At 39.0% G+C, this 22,056-nt stretch overlaps 1 protein-coding gene across 4 annotated transcripts in view; it reads left to right on the forward strand.

Moving 5' to 3' along the window:
- Nucleotides 1-22,056, forward strand: part of PRKN (parkin RBR E3 ubiquitin protein ligase) — a 1,207,894-nt gene that overhangs the window by 219,084 nt on the left and 966,754 nt on the right. For all 4 annotated transcript variants that reach the window (XM_065931040.1, XM_065931041.1, XM_065931042.1 and 1 more), the window contains exon 3: nt 10,533-10,696. In XM_065931040.1, the coding sequence (XP_065787112.1) occupies nt 10,533-10,696 (164 nt within the window). The remainder of the gene's footprint in view (nt 1-10,532; nt 10,697-22,056) is intronic.

A 22,056-nucleotide genomic window follows, 5' to 3' on the forward strand; every position in this document is an offset into this window, starting at 1 on the left:
GAGTCAGACACGATTGAGCAACTTAAAAAAAAATGATACTGTACAATTGATGTACTAACCACATTTTTTAAACCATATGGTGGGCCTTAGGTAAGAGTTAATAATTGCATTTTTAAAATTGATTAACTTTCAAACTCTTTCCATCTTTGTAAAAAACAGCTCTTGTAGAGAGTGCATTGTTAGGTAAACCTTGTTCTGCTCTCTCTGACAAACTATGCCTTTTAATTGAAGTATTTATTTCATTAAAATTTAATGCAGTTATTGAAATGATTGAATTCGAGTCTGTCATTTTATTATACTTACTCTTTCTACTTACTTTTCCATTTTTACTTCTGTTACTTCATTGCTGATTCTAGCGGATTCAATATTTTATAGAATTCCACTGTAATTTTTATTTGCTTTCTGACTCAGCATTATAATTTACTCCAATAATTTCACTGCATATTCTTAAATTTTGACAGTCAATATTGTTAATATTGTACCAGTCTCCCCCCAAAATGTATAAGAAATGGTTGTTATCCATCCCCTGTTATTTTTGTCGTAGTTATTGTATTTGTATTTTGGACCACTCATGGAGCTTTTTAATTTTTGTGTTGAATGTTTTCTTTGCTCAGCACCGTAACAGACTACCACTAGCTTGGGAAGTATAAATAATATAAATGTATTTTTCCACAGTTATGGAGTCTGGAAGTCTGAGATCAGGATCCAGCCTGGTTAGATTCTGGGATGGGCCCTCTTCCTGACTCAGACAACCTCCATCTCCCTGCACCCTCATGTAGCAGAAGGAGAGGAAGCAAACATTCTGGCATCTCTTCTTATAGAATAAGGACACTAATATCATGATGAGGGCCCCATTCTCATGACTATATTATCTAAACCCAAGTACCTCCACAAGGTCCCATCTCCAAATATCATTGTATTGGGTGATAGGGCTTTAAAATATGAATTTGGGGATGTGACTTAATTAAGTCCATATAAGCTATTACGTTATTAAAGAAATTAAGATGAACAAAGCAAAAGCCCTGTATAATTGTATTCTGTATTTACTCAGATATTTTTGTATTTCTGTTGTTCTTAAACTTTCACGAGGATCATGATTTCCCTCTGGTATCATTAACCTCTAAAATGAGTTTTTAATGATTTTTAAATCATTAAAGAAATCATTTCTTTAAATCATTTTAAAGAAATGAGCATTTCTTATAGGGTGAGTCTGCTTGTGACAAATTTTCTTAGTTTTCTTGCATCTTGAAAAGCAAAAGTTAGTGTCTGACTCTGCGACCCCATGGACTATATAGTCCATGGAATTCTCCAGGCCAGAATACTGGAGTGGTAGGTTTTCCCTTCTCCAGGGGTTTTCCAACCCAGGGATTGAACCCAGGTCTCTGGGATTGTAGGTGGATTTTTTACCAGCTGAGTCACAAGGGAAGCCCAAGAATACTGGAGTGGGTAGTGTATCCCTTCTGCAGCAGATCTTCCTGACTCAGGAATCGAACTGGGGTCTCCTGTATTGCAGGTGGATTCTTTACCAACTGAGCTGTCAGGGAAGCCCTTCTCACATCTTTATTTCCAAAGATTATTTTTATTGGATACAGAATTCTTTATTTAACAGTACTTTTGTTTTTAATTTGAAAACCTTAAAGATGTTATACTTTTACTTCTGGCCTCCCTTGTTTTTAATGATGAGGTAACCACAACAAACTGTGGAAAATTTTTAAAGAGATAGGAATATCAGACCACCTTACCTGCCTCCTGAGACTTTCAAGAAATGACAGTTAGAAACAGACATGGAGCAACAGACTGGTTCCAATTTGGGAAAGAAGTACGTAAAGTCTCTATATTGTCACCCTGCTTACTTAACTTATAGGCAGAGTACATCATGTGAAATGCCAGGCTGGATAAAGCCAAGGTAGCATATAGCTTTATAAACCATTACAGCTATGGTTTTTCCAGTACTCAGGTATGGATATGAGAGTTGGATTGTAAAGAAACCTGAGTGCTGAAGAATTGATGCTTTTGAACTGTGGTGTTGGAGAAGACTCCTGAGAGTCTCTTGGATAGCAAGGAGATCCAACCAGTCAATCTTAAAGGAAATCAGTCCTGAATATTCATTGGAAGGACTGATGCTGAAGCTGAAACTCCAATACTTTGGCCACCTGATGTGAAGAACTGACTTATGCTGGGGATTGAAGGCAGGAGGAGAAGGGGACAACAGAGGATGAGATGGTTGGATGGCATCACCGAATCAGGGACATTATTTTGAGCAATCTCTCGGAGTTGGTGATGGACAGGGAAGCCTAGTTATGCTCCAGTCCATGGGTTGCAAAGAGTTGGCCACAACTGAGCAACTGAACTTAACTAAACTGAGTAAATTTATTTTAGAACAGTTATATTTTAATTTTGCAGAAAAAAATGCAAAGATAATACAGGGTATTCCCAAATATTCCACATTCAACTCGCCTTTTTTTTTTTTTTTAACATTTTCCATTATTATACTGCATTTGTCATAATTAATGAACCAATGTTGATACATTATGATTAACTAAAGTCTGAACTTTGTCCAGATTTTCTTTGTTTTTTACAAAATGTCCATTTTCTCTTCTAGAATAACATCTAGGATATCATATTACATTTAGTTGCCATGTCTCCTTAGTCCCCTCTAGATGGTGAAAATTTCTCAGACTCAACTGGTTTTTGATGACCTGGAAAGTTTTGAGGGCTAATGGTCAGGTATTTTTAAGAATGTTCCCCAACTGCTGTATGTCTGATGCTCCTCTCAAGATTAGACTGGGGTTTTGTGTTTTTTGAGAGGAAGACCCCAGAGATAAAAAGCCATGCTCATCCCATCAGATGAAGGGTACACAGTATCAGTGTGACTTATCTCTGCTGAGGTTGACCTTGATCACCTGGCTAAAGTGCTGTTCTCAGGTTTTTCCACTAGGAAGTTTCTCTTGTTCCCTCTTCCCACACTGTGCTCTTTGGAAGAAGTCACTATTTGAAGTGCACACTTAAAGGATGGAGAGTTATAGTTCATCTCTTTAAGCAGATCTTTCCCTTTGCCGAAATGCTTTGAGTATGTTATGCATCTGTGTGGTTCATGAACCAGTCAGAGATGTGGGTAGACAGAGTTGAAGATTCCCTTTATGCTTCTTTTCCATCTGGAATTTTTCCTGCTCTTCTCTTCTTAGAGGCAAGTTTCTCCAGGTTCAGGATTTTGCTTCTTTGCACCAGAAAGACAAATTTTGCCACCAGTGTGCCTACAACCCTTCATGCCATCCAAACTGTACCTGGCTGGAAACTAAGAGCTGTGAAAGTGAGCTCCTCCTGGCATGTACTCTCTACCAGAATCTTCCTTCTCTTCATTCTTCAGTGCCTCCCAGTGTCTGATTTTTATAGGGTCCTCATTATTTTCTGCAGAGAATTGATGTGACATATTACTGAGTCATTACAAAAAGCAGAAATCCTGGCCTGTGAGGATGAAGAGACTAAAAGAAGTTTCTGATCAGAAAGATCTTAAAATAGAGTTCAGTTCAGTTCAGTCATTTAGTCATGTCTGACTCTTTGCGACCCCATGGACTGCAGCACACCAGGCCTCCCTGTCCATCACCAACTCCCGGAGTTTACTCAAGCTCATGTCTATTGAGTCGGTGATGCAATCCAATCACCTCATCTTCTGTTGTCCCCTTCTCCTCCCAACTTCAATCTTTCCCAGCATCAGGGTCTTTTCAAATGAGCCAGCTCTTTTGCATCAGCTGGCTAAAGTATTGGAGTTTCAGCTTCAGAATCAGTCCTTCCAATGAACACCCAGGACTGATTTCCTTTAGGATTGACTGGTTGGATCTCCTTGCAGTCCAAGGGACTCTCAAGAGTCTTCTCCAACACCACAGTTCAAAAGCATCAATTCTTCAGCTCTCAGCTTTCTTTATACTCCAACTCTCACATCCATACGTGACCACTGGAAAAACCATAGCTTTGACTAGACGGACCTTTGTTGGCAAAGTGACGTCTCTGCTTTTTAATATTCTGTCTATGTTGGTCATAGTGTTTCTTCCAAGGAGCAAGCATCTTTTAAGTTCATGACTGTAGTCACCATCTGCAGTGATTTTGGAGCCCAAAAAGATCAAGTCTCTCACTGTTTCCATTGTTTCCCCATCTGTTTCCCATGAAGTGATGGGACCCAGTGCCATGATAGTGGTTTTCTGAATGTTGAGTTTTAAGCCAACTTTTTTACTCTCCTCTTTAACTTCATAAAGAGGCTCTTTAGTTAGGAATCAAGAATTACATAAGATGCGAATAAGGCATGATATCAAATAGCACAGAATCAAGTGTTCATTTCAGTTCAGTCAGTCATGACCGACTCTTTGTGACCCCATGGACTGCAGCACGCCAGGCCTCTCTGTCCATCACCAACTCCCAGAGCCTATTCAAACTCATGTCCATTGAGTCAGTGATGCCATTCAACCATCTCATCCTCTATCATCCCCTTCTCCTCCTGCCTTCAATCTTTCCCAGCATCAGGGTCCTTTCCAATGAGTCAGTTCTTTGCATCAGGTGGCCAAAATACTGGAGTTTCAGCTTCAGCATCGGTCCTTCCAATAAATATTCAGAACTGATTTCGTTTACAAATTGACTTGTTGGATCTCCTTGCAGTCCAAGGGACTCTCAAGAGTCTTCTCCAAAACCACAGTTTGAAAGCATCAATTCTTTGGCGCTCAGCTTTCTTTGTAGTCCAACTCTCACATCCATACATGACTACTGGAAAAAACATAATTTTGACTAGATGGACTTTTGTTGGCAAAGTAATGTCTCTGCTTTTCAATATGCTGTCTAGATTGGTCAAGCATCTTTGAATTTCATGACTACAGTTACCATCTGCAGTGATTTTAAACCCCCAAAAGACAAAGTCTCTCACTGTTTCCATTGTTTCCCCATCTATTTGCCATGAAATAATGGGACCAGATGCCATGATCTTAGTTTTCTGAATGTTTTAAGTTATTTGATATAAATAATAGCCTTAAAATAGTGACAATCATCTGGATCCTGTAAGAATCCAATAAAAGTTTGTATACATAAGTAACTTAACATTGAGCTGTGGTTTCAAAAATGCTATATGCTTCTAGAGATTTGTTCTTCACCATTGTTCATTGGGTAGAGGAATAGATTACTATAGACTAAACTATATTAGAAAAGTAGAGTAGGGCTCAAAACAGTGACATCATTTGACTTTATTTTTGAAAAGAAATTGTTGAAGTCAAAATCTATCCTCTGCAGCAAGCAAATAATTTTGCAATCGTCTCATCCTGGTGGTTAATAAAAGTGTTGTTTTCATGGTGCTATTTCCTAGAGCTTCCCTCTCAGAAAATCATATTCATTACCCTAACGTGCAACTCTTTGAATGATGGGCTACAAAATGAGGGGGCAGGGGGACGTAATCATGGCCCAAATAGGGGATTTCTGCCAGTTGAGTTTAATCCGTGACTCAAGCATGGATGGGTTGCATTGTTAACCACAGTTCTCAACTCTGCTTGATGCAAGTTCGACATCACTGTTCAAGGCTTCATTCTAAAGTGGAAGCCTGTGTTTACATTGTCAGTTGAAGGTAAGGCCTTAGGAGCCAGAGAGTATATTCAGTTTGTTCTTTTAGGGGAAATTTGGCGCATCTATGCATGATCCTTACCTCAATACATTTTTTGTTGTTATTCTTTATATCTGTTGTATAGAAGGGGTACCTTTACTAGATGTTGAAATTACCTTTCTTTTAACATTTTCCTTTGAACTTAGAAGTTGCTTTTATGACCAAATAGCAAGTGCTTCTTAACCCTTAATTGTTGATTTTGCATTTGTTACTGTTTTTTTCCCCCTCTGTGGTCACCGGATTATAATAGTGGCTCTCTTTCAAAATAAGTGTTTGCTTTTTTCTTAAAATATTAACAGTTTTCAAGTGCTGGTCAGACTTTCATCCCCTACTTACTTTAATCCTGCTTTGTAGATGTTCTTGTTGAATCATACTATGTGTTTTTCTCAATTTAAGAAAAAAGTACTTAAAGTTCAAGTTTAAAGCATACAATAAAATACCCAATTTGGAAACTCATTTATCTGGAAAGTGTGTTAAATTTTTTCACTAGCAGAGTCCTATGAAAAATGCCTAATATGCTGCAACATTTTAAAAAATGTTTTAAATTATGACTGCAAGAAATTAGGAGTATCATAAATTTTACGTTATGAATACTGAAGATATACTATGTGAGTTGTGGGAGGTTAATATCACCTTTATGGAAGTATTTTGAGAGTCCCACAGAAATTGTTATGTTCATGTTCAGTAGAGTTTCTGTGAGCAAAATCTATAGCTTGAGGAACATAGGAACTGGTCCTAAGAATTAGATAACTCTATGGACTCACATTATTCTGAGAATTATCTGATGTAGAACGTTGTGAGAGAGTTGAATTTTAAAATAAGAAAATAAAGTAAAAATCATGGTGAATGAAAATTTCCCATTTGAATACATTAAATTACCCAAGAATTATAAGACACGCCGCTTGGATAACGCAACCCTAGGAGGACACTCAGAAAAGAGAGATCAAGCAGAACCCAGGGCACTCTGAAATCAGTAGGCCGAACAAAAAGAGAGGATCTGGTAGATGAAGCTAGGAAAGTATGTCCTGTGTCGTAGAAGGGAAACCGGGAGGATTTAATGGCAGACGCTAAGAGAGAAATAAAAAGTGTTATTAGATCAAGAGCCTTGCTGATTATTCCTGAATGGCCAAATATGAAAAAAATTGAAAAGCAACCATTGATTAAAAATGTGGAGGTCATACCAAGAGCAATCTTTAAGACGTCAAGAGTAGGTTCATTAAAGAATGCAAAGGAAAGAAACGGAGAGTTAACGATAACAAGTTCACAGTAGATTTTTCTGAGCAGAGATGTGAGATAAAGAATGGAAGGGAATCTGAGGACAAGTTGTGTCTGCTTGGGGCTGGCAATACTCGAGTGATGTTTCTTAAAGGTAAAGAAGAAACTGACTTTCAAGGGACATTCAGAGATATGTAGGGTTACTTTTGGTTGGCACAATTATTAGAGTGTGTTCCTGGTGTTTACTGGGCTGCAGTGAAGCTAAACACCTACAGAGGCTATTAGGGCATTCTTTTTTGAGAAGGAACTGTCTTGCTTCAAAAGTGTTGAGCTCATTTATATGCTGATGGTAGTGGTCTGTCTTGAGCTGTGCTTTTATTTGATTCTCTCAACAAATATTTTAGTTGACCAAATACCTGCTATGTACTTGATCAGTCTTTCCATGATAAATTCATAGTCTATTTTTGACTTGTTGCTCAACAATATGCATTTATAAAGTACTGATATGATTTATCCAACTTGAGTTTAAGCTCACAAACACTAGCTTTCTATTTATGAGGAAAACAAAAGGCTTTTAGACAGTAATGATTTCATCAGTGGTACAGAGTTATCTAGTATGTATTTTGCAGATTTTTCCCCTTTAGTTTTCTTCATAATTCTTGTCCTTAGGGTGGAATTCTCATGATTCTGAACCTCTGGAGAAAATCAGCAACTTTAGATCTCCTTAAATATTTATTCCTTTTTAAAAAATTATTATATTGGGGTATATCTGATTAACATTCTCATAAGAGTTTCAGGTGAACAGTGAAGGGACTCAGCCATACATATACATGCAACATTAATTTTTGTTTTTGTTTGTTTGTTTGCACTTTATTTTCATTTGCGTTTTGTTCTTTTCCTGGCCTTTTCATTTATTTTTGTTTATATTGATTCTGGCATTTAAGGTTACAGAGTTTCTTCTAATTACTTCTTTCAATGAATTTTATTTATCTAATCCTTTTTAAAACAGCTTTTGTATGGTTTTTCAACTGCTTCTTCCCCATTTTTACTTAAAAAAAATAGGGGGGGTAACAAGTTTGAAACTCAGACCATAACTTTTGTTCCTTATAGTCACTCACTGGTCACCATGTCTTATCTGATGAATTGGTTGCCTTATGGTCTCTGATCTAAGGATACCAAGAATATACTTCAAGGGCTTCCAATATATTTTTATTTCGCCTCCTCTAACTTTCAACAGTGTCACATGGCATCTACTTTAAAGTATATCAAAAGCACCTTTTCCTCTGTAAATTTTTTTTTTTATCAGTTTTCTTTGTTTGAAACACTTTTGTCACAGTTCTTACCCTTTCTAAATATTTTCTATGCTGATAAAATATGTCAGGTTTTGCGCTTGCCGTGTCATCTCTGGCACTTACTCTCAGTTTGGTGTCATTTTTATCTCATCGTGTCTTATAACTATTGTTCATTGTTCTTTGCTCTTAGCTCTTGACTCGAGCTTTTACTTTTAATCTCATTTTCTACTGCTAACCTGTACAGAGGCTGTCTGATGTATGGTATAAGGACTTTTTGCTGTTTTGTTTTATGCACACACACACACACACACACATAGAGTCATAAGGAAAAGGAATGTGGAAATAGTTTCGGCAGTGTGTTATAGTAGAAATGGAATGAGGTTAGAGGTAGGTTGAACTGAATTGAAATTGTGATTCCATTACAAAGTAACTGATGTCCTCAGAAAAGTGATTACAATTCTCAAGGCCTTCATTTACTTTTCTATTAAATAAGGATAATAGTGACCTTACCAGATCATTGGGAAGCTTAAAAATGGCCTATGTAAGGTACAACTTCTACCACCTAGTAATTACTTGACTATTATTGGTATTACAATTATTATTTAATTGTGAGTATTATTTGGTGGGCCATCTCACATATTGAGAACTACTGAGTGCTAATGGTCCATTTAAAGAAGATATAGCAGAAAATTAACTGTAGTGCCTGACCTTGAGGAGTTTATGATCTTTCATAGAAGGTAAGAAGACGTATACAAGTATCCATTTTTTAAAAAAGTCATTGTGTGATTGTCGTAAACACTATAAATATTATTAATGTATCATAGAATACCCTCTGTGCTTTATAAATATTTTGAAGATTAGGAACCTAAGAGTTAAAGAGTGAAGGTTAGTATGTTTACCCTAGTCCCCTAAGCTGATAAGGGACCTGTAGGAATTGGCGACTAGTTCCTCTCAGTTTGCAGGATGTATTTATCTCCTGTGTTGTACTGCACCCCTGAGAAATTGTGGCAAGCCATATAAGATGTACATACTAACAGCCCCTGAATCCTGAAGAGGTGAGCTCAGTCTTGACACAGCTGACAGTGAGTGGCCTTAGATCAGGTCTTAGATGAGGAGGAGGTCTTAGATTAATGCTGAGGATGAATGGGCTTTCAGCAGGCAGCGGTGAGGAAGGGAGTGTCATTGATCGAAGGTAGGCGGCAGGGGCAGGAGTTTTCTGTGGTCTGTTTTTTGGGGGCATTTAGTTTAAAAGCTTTAAGCCTTTAAAATTTTTGAGGGCTGTGATATGGTGTAGCTCTATATGAATATAAGGTTTACTTTGCAGAACAATGAAGGACATTCTGAAAGTGAAAGGAGTATATTAAGACTTCAGTTGGGTTTCCCTGTTGGCTCAGGTGGTAAAGAATCTGCCTGCAATGCGGGCGACCCGGCTTAGATCTCTGGGCCAGGGAAGATTCCCCTGGAGCCCTGGAGAAGAAAATGGCAACCCATTCCAGTATTCGTGCCTGGAGAATTCCATGGGCAGAGGAGCCTGGTGGGTTGCATGGGGACCCACAGTCCTTGGGATCACAAAGAGCTGGACACGACTGAAAAAGAACACACACAAGACTTCAGTTTGGAGGCTATTGCAAGAATGATTTGATGAGCGCAGTGACTGGAGGAATGCAAAGGAAAGGACAGATATGAGAGACGTGGAGGAGGCGGCATAGCAGTTGGCAGCAAGAAGACATGCAAAAGGCTGTAAGTTTCCAGCCTGGATCTTGAGGAGAATAGTGGTTCCAAAAAAAAAAAAAAAAAGGTATCTTTCAGAAGAAAGGGCAAATACATGTTTCCCTAAGACCCAGTGGAGCCTTTTGGCTGGGACCATCACCGATGGCTCAGGCTCTTAGACACAACCTGGTGCGTCTTCACTCTAGTCCAGAAAGTGATCTGATGTCTTTCCGCTGCTATGCCATGAGCGCTAACACGATGCCTTTGATTTTTTATTAAGAGGGATGCCGTAGAGGCAGTGTGAGTTTGTACAGGCTGTCAGAGCTGAATCTCCTGGATAAACTCTTGGGAATCTCACAATTCCAATCTAGCAAGTGTTCTGCTTGAGTTCCCCCCTGTTTCACAGGACGGATGTCAAAGGGAGCATGCAATTTTGTTTGTGGGTCACTGACTAATATATGAAAGGGAAATCCCATAGGATAACTCCATTCTTCTCCAAATGTTGCTCCATAGCCTTAAGCTTTATAAGTGAAAGAAAATGCATACTGCTTATCAAAGGGCAGGAGAGGGGAAATCAATTCAGACATGTTGCATTGCCATTAAGGATTGCCATTAAATGTAATTGCCATTTAAGGGTTTTGAGTAAAGCTTCGTGTGTGGTGTTTTTTTTTTTTTTTGACCAGTGTTTGTCAGGTTCAACTCTAACCACGGGTTCCCAGTGGAGGTCGATTCTGACACCAGCATCTTCCAGCTCAAGGAGGTGGTTGCTAAGCGACAGGGGGTTCCAGCTGACCAGCTGTGTGTGATTTTCGCAGGGAAGGAGCTTCGGAATGACTTGACAGTACAGGTGAGTCTCCCTTGGTGGAGGGTTCCTGGGCTGCGGCCAGCCCCATTGCTTATGCTGCTTGCGCTGCCAAGCTGACATTCATGCCTGAGATCTAATAGAATAAATAGTGCCTAGGGATTCCTTGAACTTTACTCCACACCGCTTCATTAATTCTGACCTTCTTAATTATGCATTAAAACAGCAAGCAGGAAGGATTGTAAGAACAACTGTGGCTAGGAGAGAGAAGAGAGGGGGAGAGAGAGAGAGCGTGCGCACAGACTGGGCTTAGTGAATAAATGTTTACTGACTACAGGAGCAGCAAGGCACCGTTCCTGTGACTGTTCAATTTCTACCTTACTTATTCCATTTGAATCCTAATGAAGGAGTCACAGAAATTGTCCCAGATGCGGCTGCTCAGTCACCGTGCCGGGAGGGATCTGTAACCCAATTGTGACCCCTGCAGGATGGTCCCGGGTCTGCCGCCTGGAGCTCGGGATGGGAGGAGGTTTGGGGGCTCAGGGCCTTGGGAGCAGGCTCCAGAGCTCCCTGCCCATCAGCGGCCGAGCCGACGGTGGAGGAAGAGGCACGCACTGCGGACGTCCACCTGCGTGTTTCATTTCTCCAGGTTTCAGTGACATGTTCCCCAGAATGGGCCGCTGGAATGTTGGAGAGGGTGCAGCCAGTGTCTTTCTCTGCTGTCCCTGATGCCTTCCGGGCACCCCGGGGCTCCTCGTAGCATCAGAGCGCTGTATCTTTTCACCGGGGTGGGGGGCGTGGGGGCTTCATGCCCAGCAGGGGTTTCCGCAGGGGACGGGGTGAACTGGGTAGGCGCCTGGGGAGCCGGGCCTTCCTCTGGGAGTGGAGACCTGTCTTGTGTTGGGGAAGCCAGCAAGCAGGCCTCCAAACGGGTTGAAGTCGTTCTCTGAGAAAGCATGAAACACCGGTTGCTTTCTGTGGTCGGTTCAGGTGACCGTGAAGAGCCCGCAGACACCTTCCCCACGGCCCCCTTGCTTAACCCGCGCAGGTGAGCCGCGCTTCTGCTTGCAGCCGTTTGGGGGCCTGCTGCTGTGAACAGTGTGTGTGTGGGGGGGGGGGGGGGCGGGGGCGGGGGGTGCTGTGTCTCCACCCAGAGACCCTACTTTAGTGACATCACTGCTTTGCGAAAGGCTTTCGGACCTGGGTGTCAGCGAGATGCTATGGAAATCTGAATCGCCCCCGCCTTCCGCAGCTCCTCTCCTCTGACGGCAGTCTGCTCCACTCACGGTGCTCTGCTTTGCTTTTAGGCAATTTGTGTTTATAAGGGAAGCACCTGTTCTGAAAAGTATTTTTTTTTTTTTTTAATGTACCTGCCAACCTCTAAAACCAAGAATGTTCCCTTCATAAATTATTTTAAAACAGCTTCTTGAACAAAAATATTTTATGTTACCCGAAGTTTTCAGGTTCTAGAGCTTCTCTCCTCTACCACTGGAGTGGATAGGTTATACCAATTACCATAGACAATTGATTTCTACAGATAGATAGGTATAAATGTAGATATATGGATAGATTGATTAGGATTCTTGATTTTAACAAACACTTCCAGTATCCTGGGCTTCTGAGGGGATCCTAAAGAAAGGCAGAACTCACTGCTGTTTTTGTAGACACTGCTGTTTACTTAGGCCCTGTAAAATCAACAGTAATACTAGACTGAACCACATGGGTTAAAACTATCAGCAATTTCATGTGGCTCAAACTAATAGCTATAACATAAGGGTGTCAAACATGATAACTGCCATATGAAAACTGAAATAAAAGTATTATTAAAATTTAAAGGTGTAGGAGACACAGCTGAATGAAAGTCACCAATAAAGACTTCTGGGTGAGTTAAACTCAAGTAGGATTCTGGAGATGAAGAATGAGTATGAGAGGTGTGTGGGAACAAGCATAGATTCCTATTCTTGTAGAACCTAGAGGAGATGCTGAAGGTGGGGTGACAAGGGAATTGGGAGCTGTATTTTACAAAGTTTTGACCCATGTGACATTGAGGTTTCATGTGCGGAGATGGAGAATAAAATAGGATGCCCTGGAGGGACATGGGAGTCTGGAGATCCTGTTTGATCACTGACAGGAGTTTCACAGATTACAAGAGTTAATGCCGGGGGAGATGCTGGCAGGCAGTCATACTGAGGTGCTGAGCTCAGGGCTTGCTTTTGGTTTGAGGACTCTACATGGAGGTAAGTGTTGCAGTAACTGCAATAGATTCAGTTGCCAAGGTGCAGAGGACACAGCACAAGCAATTCCTTAGGTAACAGGAGAGGAGCCGGTATAGGAGGCGTCGTCCATCCAACTGACATTTTCAGAGATAATTTGGGAAAGAAAATCACTAGTAAAGAATGTTTGTGCTGTGAAAACATGGAGGATGAGGAAGAAAAGAGCCTTTGGACTTGGTGATAATGGTGGTGACTTAGGGACCTTCGGCCAGGACTGTAGTTGGAAATAACCAGCTTTCAGGGATTCAGCACGAATCATGGGACCTCGTCATGGGTGCAGCTCAGCTGGCCATCGAGGGGAAAGAGAGGCAGGGAGTTCCTGGAGGAGCAGCAGTTCCCATACTGTTGTACCTTTCACAGCCCTTGACCGTGCGCATGGCTCACTTTGATACAGTTGTAATCGGTGTGAAAATGCAATTTTATGTAGTGAATCTCTTTCCCTAAACATTATATCATAGGCTTTTTCCGTGATGCTGTATAATCTTCATTTCTAAGTGTCTAGATGATCCTCTGTGATGAGAGTATTTATATTATATATAGGGAGCATCTAGTTTTTAATATTACAAATTAAGGCAAAATAATTTTTTAAACGGTATCTGATATACTTAGAGAATATGGCCTCTGTGTTTCAGTTTGCATGAAGTAATTCTCTTGGTGTGCCCAATTTTCTTGAAGAGATCTCTAGTCTTTCCCATTCTATTGTTTTCCTCTATTTCTTTGCATTGGACACTGAGGAAGGATTTCTTATCCCTCCTTGCTATATCCTCTGGAGCTCTGCATTCAGATGGGTATATCTTTCCTCTTCTTTGCCTTTCGCCTCTCTTCTTTTCTCAGCTACTTGTAAGGCCTCTTCAGACAACCATTTTTCCTTCTTGTATTTCTTTTTCTTTGGGATGATTTTGGTCAGCCACCTCCTGTATGATGTTATGAACTTCCGTCCATAGTTCTCAGGCACTCTATCAGATCTAATTCCTTGAATCTGTTTGTCACTTCCATTGTATAATTGTAAGGGATTTGATTTAGGTCCTACCTGAATGGCCTAGTGGTTTTCTCCACTTTCTTCAATTGAACTATGAATTTTATAAAAAGGAGCTGATGTTCTGAGCCACAGTCATTTCCCAGTCTTGGTTTTGTTGACTGTGTGGAGCTTCTCCATCTTTGGCTGCAAAAAATGTAATAAATCTGATTTCAGTATTGACCATCTGGTAATGGCCTTGTGTAGAGTCTTCTCTTGTGTTGTTGGAAGAGGGTGTTTGCTATGATCAGTATATTCTCTTGACAAAACTCTGTTAGCCTTCGTCCTACTTCAGTTTACTCATTTGTAAAATATAATTAATAATAATACCTCTCTCATTGGGATTTTGTGAGGACCAAGTTAATTTATGTAAAACTCTTACAGTAGAGTATGACATATGGTAAACACTGTCTATATGTTAGCATTTATTAGCATCATCACTATCATAGTTGTCACTATTGTTTTTATTATTATCAGGGTCTATGTGATCACCTTAAATAACATGACAACTCTCCATCATGAATTATGATGAGTATATCTGCAATAATTTAAACAGTTAAGGCCATGATAATAGGATGTATATTTTACTGTGGCAGTAAAATATGTGTGTGTGTGTGTGTGATATTTATACATTTTAACTGAAAAGAACTTTGTGGAGTTTATAAATAGATGTTTGACCTTCACATTTATAGGCTTTACTTAGAATAGTAGAATTTGAATTCAGAAAACTTACAAAAACTTTACTATTCCTCAGATATTTACTAAAAATAGACACGTATGGCTGTGCTGTTCAGTAAAGATTCATCACCACATTATGGCTTTTAAAATGTATTTTTATAAAGTAAGTATCTGCCACACACTATATTTGTTAGAAGTAAATTGGAAAGACCTATACATTTTTCCTACTTCATAAACAATGTTTCTGTCCATATTTTTATTATTTTACTTATGCTTACAAGTATGTAATCTAAAATATTGGTGTTTGACATATTATTCACAGTGAACTGATATTTTTTTCTTTGTCGGCTCTTATAGCAGAGTATTCAGGGACTAATCAAATGTCACCCTTTCTCTTATGTTCCAGTTCTAACACACTGCATATCAAGAATCCCTGAGTCAGCTTTACATAATCATCAATTTATTATTCAAAATTATACACAGAAATTAAGATTCTAACGTACCTGTATGTGCCAAAACTGATGAAATTTGCAATTAGACTAACCATTAAAATCACAGGAACTTGAGAATTTAGATAAGATTTTTGTTTGAGCAGAATTCACTGTATTCACATGAGCTATAGTATTATTATTAATATCAATATAGGTTATTAGCCCAGTGTATTAGTTAGAGATCTCCAGAGAGATAAAATAGATAGGTAGATAGATAACAAAGAATTGGTTGCACAGTTTTGGAGGCTGACAAGTCCCTAAATCTGAATCTGTCAGCAAACTTAGTTTCATTCTGAGTCTGAGGACCTGTAAACTGGAAGAAGTGATGGAGATGTTCCTTTGTGAAGGCTGCTAGGCCTGCAACTCAGGAAGAGCTGATGTTTCAGTTCAAGCCAAAAGCTGCTCATGCCCCCTCCCACCACCCCCTCAAAAAAAAAGTGCCCCAGCTGGATGGCCCCTGGGCAAGAGGAATTCCCTCTTACTCATGGGAGGCTCTGGTGCTACTGTTTATAGATGCTATGTGTGTTAGTTGCTCAGTCGCTTGGGACTCTGCAACCCCATAGACTGTAGCCCGCCAGTCTCCTCTGCCCATGGAATTCTCCAGGCAAGAATACTGGAGTGAGTTGCCATTCTCTTCTCCAGGGTATCTTCCCGACCCAAGGATCAAACCAGAGTCTCTTTACCACTAGCACCACCTGGGAAGCCCTAAAGGTGCTATACTTTACACTATAAGCACAAAATGTATATTGAGAAGTTGCTGCTGACAAAAAGAAAATAAACCATCATATGAGCTGCTTATCGTTTCCACAAAGAAAGGCTGCATAAAGACCTTGGTGTACTGAAGAGAAGGTAGAATGCCTGGGGGACGAAAACACTGGTTGGGATTCTCCCACCTGTCTTTACTTTCTGTATATTTTTTCATAATGATCACAGATGATGTGGCCATCATAGCTAGCTATGCAGAATGGAGCACTTTGTATGTGAAGGAAGGCTCTATCACTGATTATTCCAGGAAAAAAAAAGGGATGCTGACAGTGTCCTGGGAAGACAGAGACAAATGATCACCCCAGGAATCGGGCAGTATTTCTCACATTTAAGAGTCTCAATTTCTTCTAGAAAGAAATTGTTTTTGGTGCCTTCCTCCAAGCCCTTTGGGAATTTATAGCTCAAGACCAGAATCTTATTATGAAAATATTTATATTTTAAAAAGTACTTTTATCTTTTCAAATGGTAAAATATATTTTTTTAATGTTATAATCCATCTGATATCACAACATTTTGATCAGTTTCATAGAATCATCAGTTCGTGAAGGATATGTCCACAGACCACCTGGAGAAGCACCGTTTGAGTATAATTATTTTCTTTGTGCACTAAGATGTTCTATTTTGTTATCAACAAGATTTTAATAGCTTTAAGGGCTTCCCTTGTGGCTCAGCTGGTTGGTAAGAATACGCCTGCAATGTGGGAGACCCGGGTTCGATCCCTAGGTTGGAAAGATCCCCTGGAGAATCCCATGGACTGGATAAGTCAAAACACAACTGAGAGACTTTCACTTACTTACTTACTTAAAGAAGTAAATAAAAATGGCAAAAATAGAGGCATCAGCAAATATGTCATCTGGCACAGATTTTATTTCTGGGAAGATGGAATACACAGATTTTTACCTACTCCTTTTGGTAAAACTGTGGACATTACACATAAAACAAACGTATGAAGATTCTGAAAGGAGGAAAAAGAAATGCAAACTAGCTCGAAACCTCAGGACTCAAGGAATAATATGGGCTAGAATTTCTTCTACGTTTCTTTTTAATCAAATATATTCTAGACTTGAAGCTGATGAAACTAGTACCTGGAAATGCCATCATGTGCAGAGAAGAAAGAAAAAAGTGGAAAAAAAAAAAAAAAAAAAAGAAAGAAAGTCTCCTCTCAATCCAAGGAGCAGCGTTTACTGAAAATATAGAAGCCTGTTGGACAATTGCTGTAGTTTGCCAGATGAACACACAGTACAACTGTGGCCACACCGTCATCCCCACCAGTAGTGAGGAATGCGAGGGCAGGTCCTAGCTTGCCCCCTGGTGAGACTGTACTGATGTGCTTTATGTAACTGCTATGGTCAGAGAAGACGGTCGGAAGGTGAGGCTTCCACCTTCACCTACCAGCGACAAGGTCCCCCTCCCCATCACTTCCGAGGGGATCACAGAAGAGCCCGAGTGGAGAGTGAGGCCTTCCACTATTTTAAAGCAGTAGCAAAAACCCCTCCTACCACACTGCGGGTGGGGACTGTGTGTGGGGCTGAGAATCACCCCCATACAGCAATAAGGAGGAGGCCTCACTTCATGTCATGTGTCACGGGATACCAAGCGGGGCCTTGGACTTCTGTTTCAGCTGGCAGTAGTAAGTGGAGCCCTCCCTTTTGCAGCTGGAGCAATGTCATAGAAAACAGAAAGTTTAAATAAAAGCCTCATCATGTAAGGACACTTAAAAAGACACTTGCTTCTTGGAAGCAAAGCTATGACAAACCTAGGCAGCATATTGAAAAGCAGAGACATTACAAAGAAGTCAATATATTTCTGGATGGAAAAATGCTGATAGAAATTGTCACCAACAAAACTACCCTCTCAGAATGAATCAAGGAAGGAAGTTCTTTAATATGAAAGAAAATGATACAAGAAGGAACTTTGGAACATCAGGAAGGAGAGAAGAAAGAACACAGTAAGCAAAAGTATCATTAAATACAGTTGACTTTCCTTCTCTTCTTTAGTGTTCTAAATTATGTTTCAGGGTTGTAGAAAAATTTATAACAATGTCTTAGGTAGTTTTAAATGAATGTCGAAAAACTGTTGAAGACAAATATAAAGAGAGAGATAAAGGGACATAAAGGGAGTAAGATTTCTATACTTGAACCTATAAAAACATCAACCACAGCAAAATATAACATGTCATGAATGTAAAAGTACAAAGCAACCGCTAAGATAGATGAAAGATTAAAATACAAAATAGTGACAACTCTGAATGCTGGTGAGGATGTGGAGAAACTGAGTCGTTTATATAAAATAGTATAGCCACTCTGGTGGAGAGTATGATGGTTTCTTATAAAACTAAACTTGTATTTCCTATATGACACCAAAACCAGTGGATGAATATTTAGCAGCTTCATCCTGGTTAGCCCAAATCTGCAACCAACATGGATGTCTCTCAACAGGTGAAATAATTGCAGACTGTGGTCCATCCATACCAGTGATAAAACACAATAAAGCAGCTATTGTAATACACACCATTTTGGATGAATTATGCTGAGTGAAAAAAAGCCAATGTCCAAAAGGTCACATTCCAAACGATTCCATTAGTTTAGCATTTTTGACATTAGAAATTTGGAGAAACGGAGGAGAAATGAGTGGTTGCTAAGGGTGAAAGAGGGCATGGGGAACAGGAAAGAATAGTGTGTGCGGCAACAGGACCAGCTGGAGGGGCCCTTGTGGTGATGAACGTTCTGTATCCTTACTGTTGCCAATAGTGTCATCATGATGATATACTGTGTTTTCTTAAGATGTTGTCATGGGGGAGACAGGGGAAAGAGAACCGGGATATTTCTATATTATTTTTGACAATAACTTGTGAATCTACAGTATCTCAACACAACATTTAATTTTGAAAAAAAATCACAGAAAAATTTAATTTCATCCCTCTTTCCCTTAGAAGATAAACAGGCTTTTTATTTACATCTGTTTTAAAGGAACAGTATTTATTTATGTTAGATTTTTCAGCACAAGAAATTGGAAAATAATCAATTCTCAGAGACAATGATTAATTCACAATAAAAGTCAATAGGTCAATAAATCTTATAAGATTATTAAGGCATCTTTTTTGAATTATTAAAGAGACTCCTTAGCACCTTATAGGTTTAAATCAACATGATTAGTATTTCTTTTTCAAAGGCTGTACCAAATATTTCAAATAAACGAAAATGCATAGTTCTTAGCGATTGGTGCTCTAGTTGTACATTTTCCAAATTGATTTGAGAGTGATACACTATAGTCTTAGGCAATAAATGAGCAGCTCCTGTAACTGTGGTGGATAAACTGGTTAGGGAAGACCATTAATGTAAATTTATTACTAGAAGGAATTTAGGGATGAAATGGTTTCATTTATAAAGAATTTATTTAACTTTTTTTTTTTTTAACTTTCTCTTTTGATTATAAGACAAAGAAAACAAAGGCTAGATTAGAACTTACAGTGCAGTTCCACCATGATTTTTTTTTTGTTTTTGTATGAAAGAAGCATTCTGCAAGTTACAGTATAAATGGCCAATATGTTTTACTTAAAATTCCTTTTTTCTCTGACTGTAAGACAAAAGGAAGCCAGATTAGATACCATTATACTGAGAACAATCATTGTATGATTTCATTGTATTTAAGAGTACCTTCGTGTAAATGAGATCCTCAGACACTTCAGGAAGAATACAAGAATTTTTCCCAAAGGGTTGATGTGCTAACTGTTGGCAATATTCATGTAGGTAAAAATGTAGATATCCACTTGAGTTCCTCCAAACAACTGGTGTGTTATTGTGGCAGCTGATACCTACTGCAAAAGTGTCAGGGTCTAGAATCAAAGGATGATAATCTGTACAGATCGAGTGCTCATTTAAGAAAGACCCTTATTTTATCTGTTTCTGTCGGGTTGTTTACATGTGTCAGAAAGGATCTCCAAATTACTTAACTCTTTGCATAATTCAGAACCCTCAGAAATGTTATTTTTCTGTTGAAAGGAAGTCTTGACATTTGTGTGCCCCTGCAGACTTATATGAAACATCTTTGAGGATTGCCACGGATAAATATAGACTTGAAGGGGAAAAAAAGAGAGATTCTTTTAGCTTATAAGAGGCCGAGGATACACAGCCTGTGGATTTATTTAATGGGCTTACGTCTCACAGCAGATCCCATTGCCCTTACTGTGTTCAGATTGCAAGGCAGAAAATCTGTGGGGGAGTGACACTCCAGAGCAACCCAGTCCCCCTGATCTTAACCTAGATCTATTTTATTAGCATAGGAAAGGCAAAGCCTGTCTCCTCAGAAACCTGACAAAAGGAGTGATTGCACACTATGAAATTTGATAACTTTTCACTGAAGTCCTCATTTCAAACATCCTGTTTTCTCTGTTATTGACTTAGATTCCATCATGCAATTGACCTGTTTGTTTAAGATTTTGTTTAATTTAGTTATCATCCTTCCCTAGGGTGGGAACTTCCCCTGGAGAAGGGCTTGACTACCCACTCCATTATTCTTGCCTGGAGAATCCCATAGACAGAGGAGCCTGAGTGGCTACAGTCCATGGGGTGGCTAAGAATCGGACAGGATTGAGCAAGTAACACTTTTACATCCTTTACAGAATAATTTAAGACTCAGGAATTTGTCTATACCGTTCACCCTAAAGCTTCTAGCCCAAAGATTGATCAGCCACATTCTGCTTTTTCCTTCTTCCCTCTTACTAAGTAATTGTAACAAGTCTGAGATTATTTTCATAGTACAATGAAACATTTTATATGAAAGTACTCTTTAAAGCTTATATATCAAACTCACTTAGAACTGATCAGTATGAGAAGATGTATTCTCCTTTGCTTTTGGTCTGTAAGTATGCTTGAGTCATAGCTGAGTATAAGGATTATATTAATGGTAAATATTCACACGGCTGTCTTTCATTTTCTAGGCATGGAATAATGAGAGATGAAGTCAAAAGTGCAAGAAAAATAATTTATTTTAGTTCTAACTTCAGTGATGCTCATAGGGTAGAGAAAGAAAAATTAAATAGGATAGGGAGAGCTTTTTTTTTTTTTCTCCAACTGTTAGGTTTAATATTGATAAGAATATAATTTTCTGAAGGCATTTAGGAGCAGAAGTTAAATTACATTAACATTGGGTAAGTCAGGGTTGCCATACTAACCTTTCTAAGGCACTAAAGGATGTGGTACAAGAGTGTCTTTTGGCCATATAACAGAGGACACACTCAGACTCAGACTTAAACAGAGGACAGACTCCGTTAATGGAAGCAAAATCTCAAGTACTCCTGATCTGTGACGCAAGCTCATGACTTAAACAGTCAGTAGAGTGCTCTAGTCTTAATTACTTGCAGATTAAAAAAAAAAAAAATTTGTTTTATCCTTTGGTGCAAATATATCTTCACATAGACAAAAGCACATTCATCGAGGCAATGCGATTCTTTGGGAAGAAAGTTATAAACTTTGTGAATTAATTTGTGTAAACAGTATTTCATTGAGGGTTTTATTCTGTTATTGAATTTTGTCTTGCCATGATATATTTTCTCTTCTATAGCGGATCTTGATCTATTTGGATTCAGAGATACCATTCCCATATGATTTAATAGGTACACTAATTATGGCCTGCAGCTCTGCTTTTTAAATTGATGGCAATATTCTGACATTAGAAGAAGAAGTGAGGAGTATGAGAACCCACTGATGTTTGTGTTTTGGAGCACATCACAAACTGTGTTTCAAATGTGTGGGCTTTTGAAACTCAATACAGGTTTTGCCAAGGATACTTTCTGTTCATTTTATATCCTTAAGTATTTCAAAGTGAATTGAATCTGTGTTTGCATTCCACATATGCATAATTCATCAAACATTGCTCTGAAAAGAGAGAAAATAAAAATAAAAAGCTTATCTAAGACATTTCCAATGTTACTTAATATTTGGTCACTAAGAACTTTACAACCTGTGAGGGGAGGTAACACCTGCTTCCTCAGTTTACCTGTCACCTCCCAGTCATTTCTTTTCAATAAGGTACATGCTTCTCTAGAAGGCTAAATAAGTCTATTTTTAGTCCAGAGTTGTTTTTTTTTAATGATGTCATCTCCAAGATACACCTCTACCATATATAACAGAGGGGTTAAAACTTCAAGAGTGTCATATACTAGGTAAAATCATTTAGTTAGAA

Source organism: Muntiacus reevesi, chromosome 3, assembly GCF_963930625.1.
Source record: "Muntiacus reevesi chromosome 3, mMunRee1.1, whole genome shotgun sequence".
Taxonomy (NCBI): domain Eukaryota; kingdom Metazoa; phylum Chordata; class Mammalia; order Artiodactyla; family Cervidae; genus Muntiacus; species Muntiacus reevesi.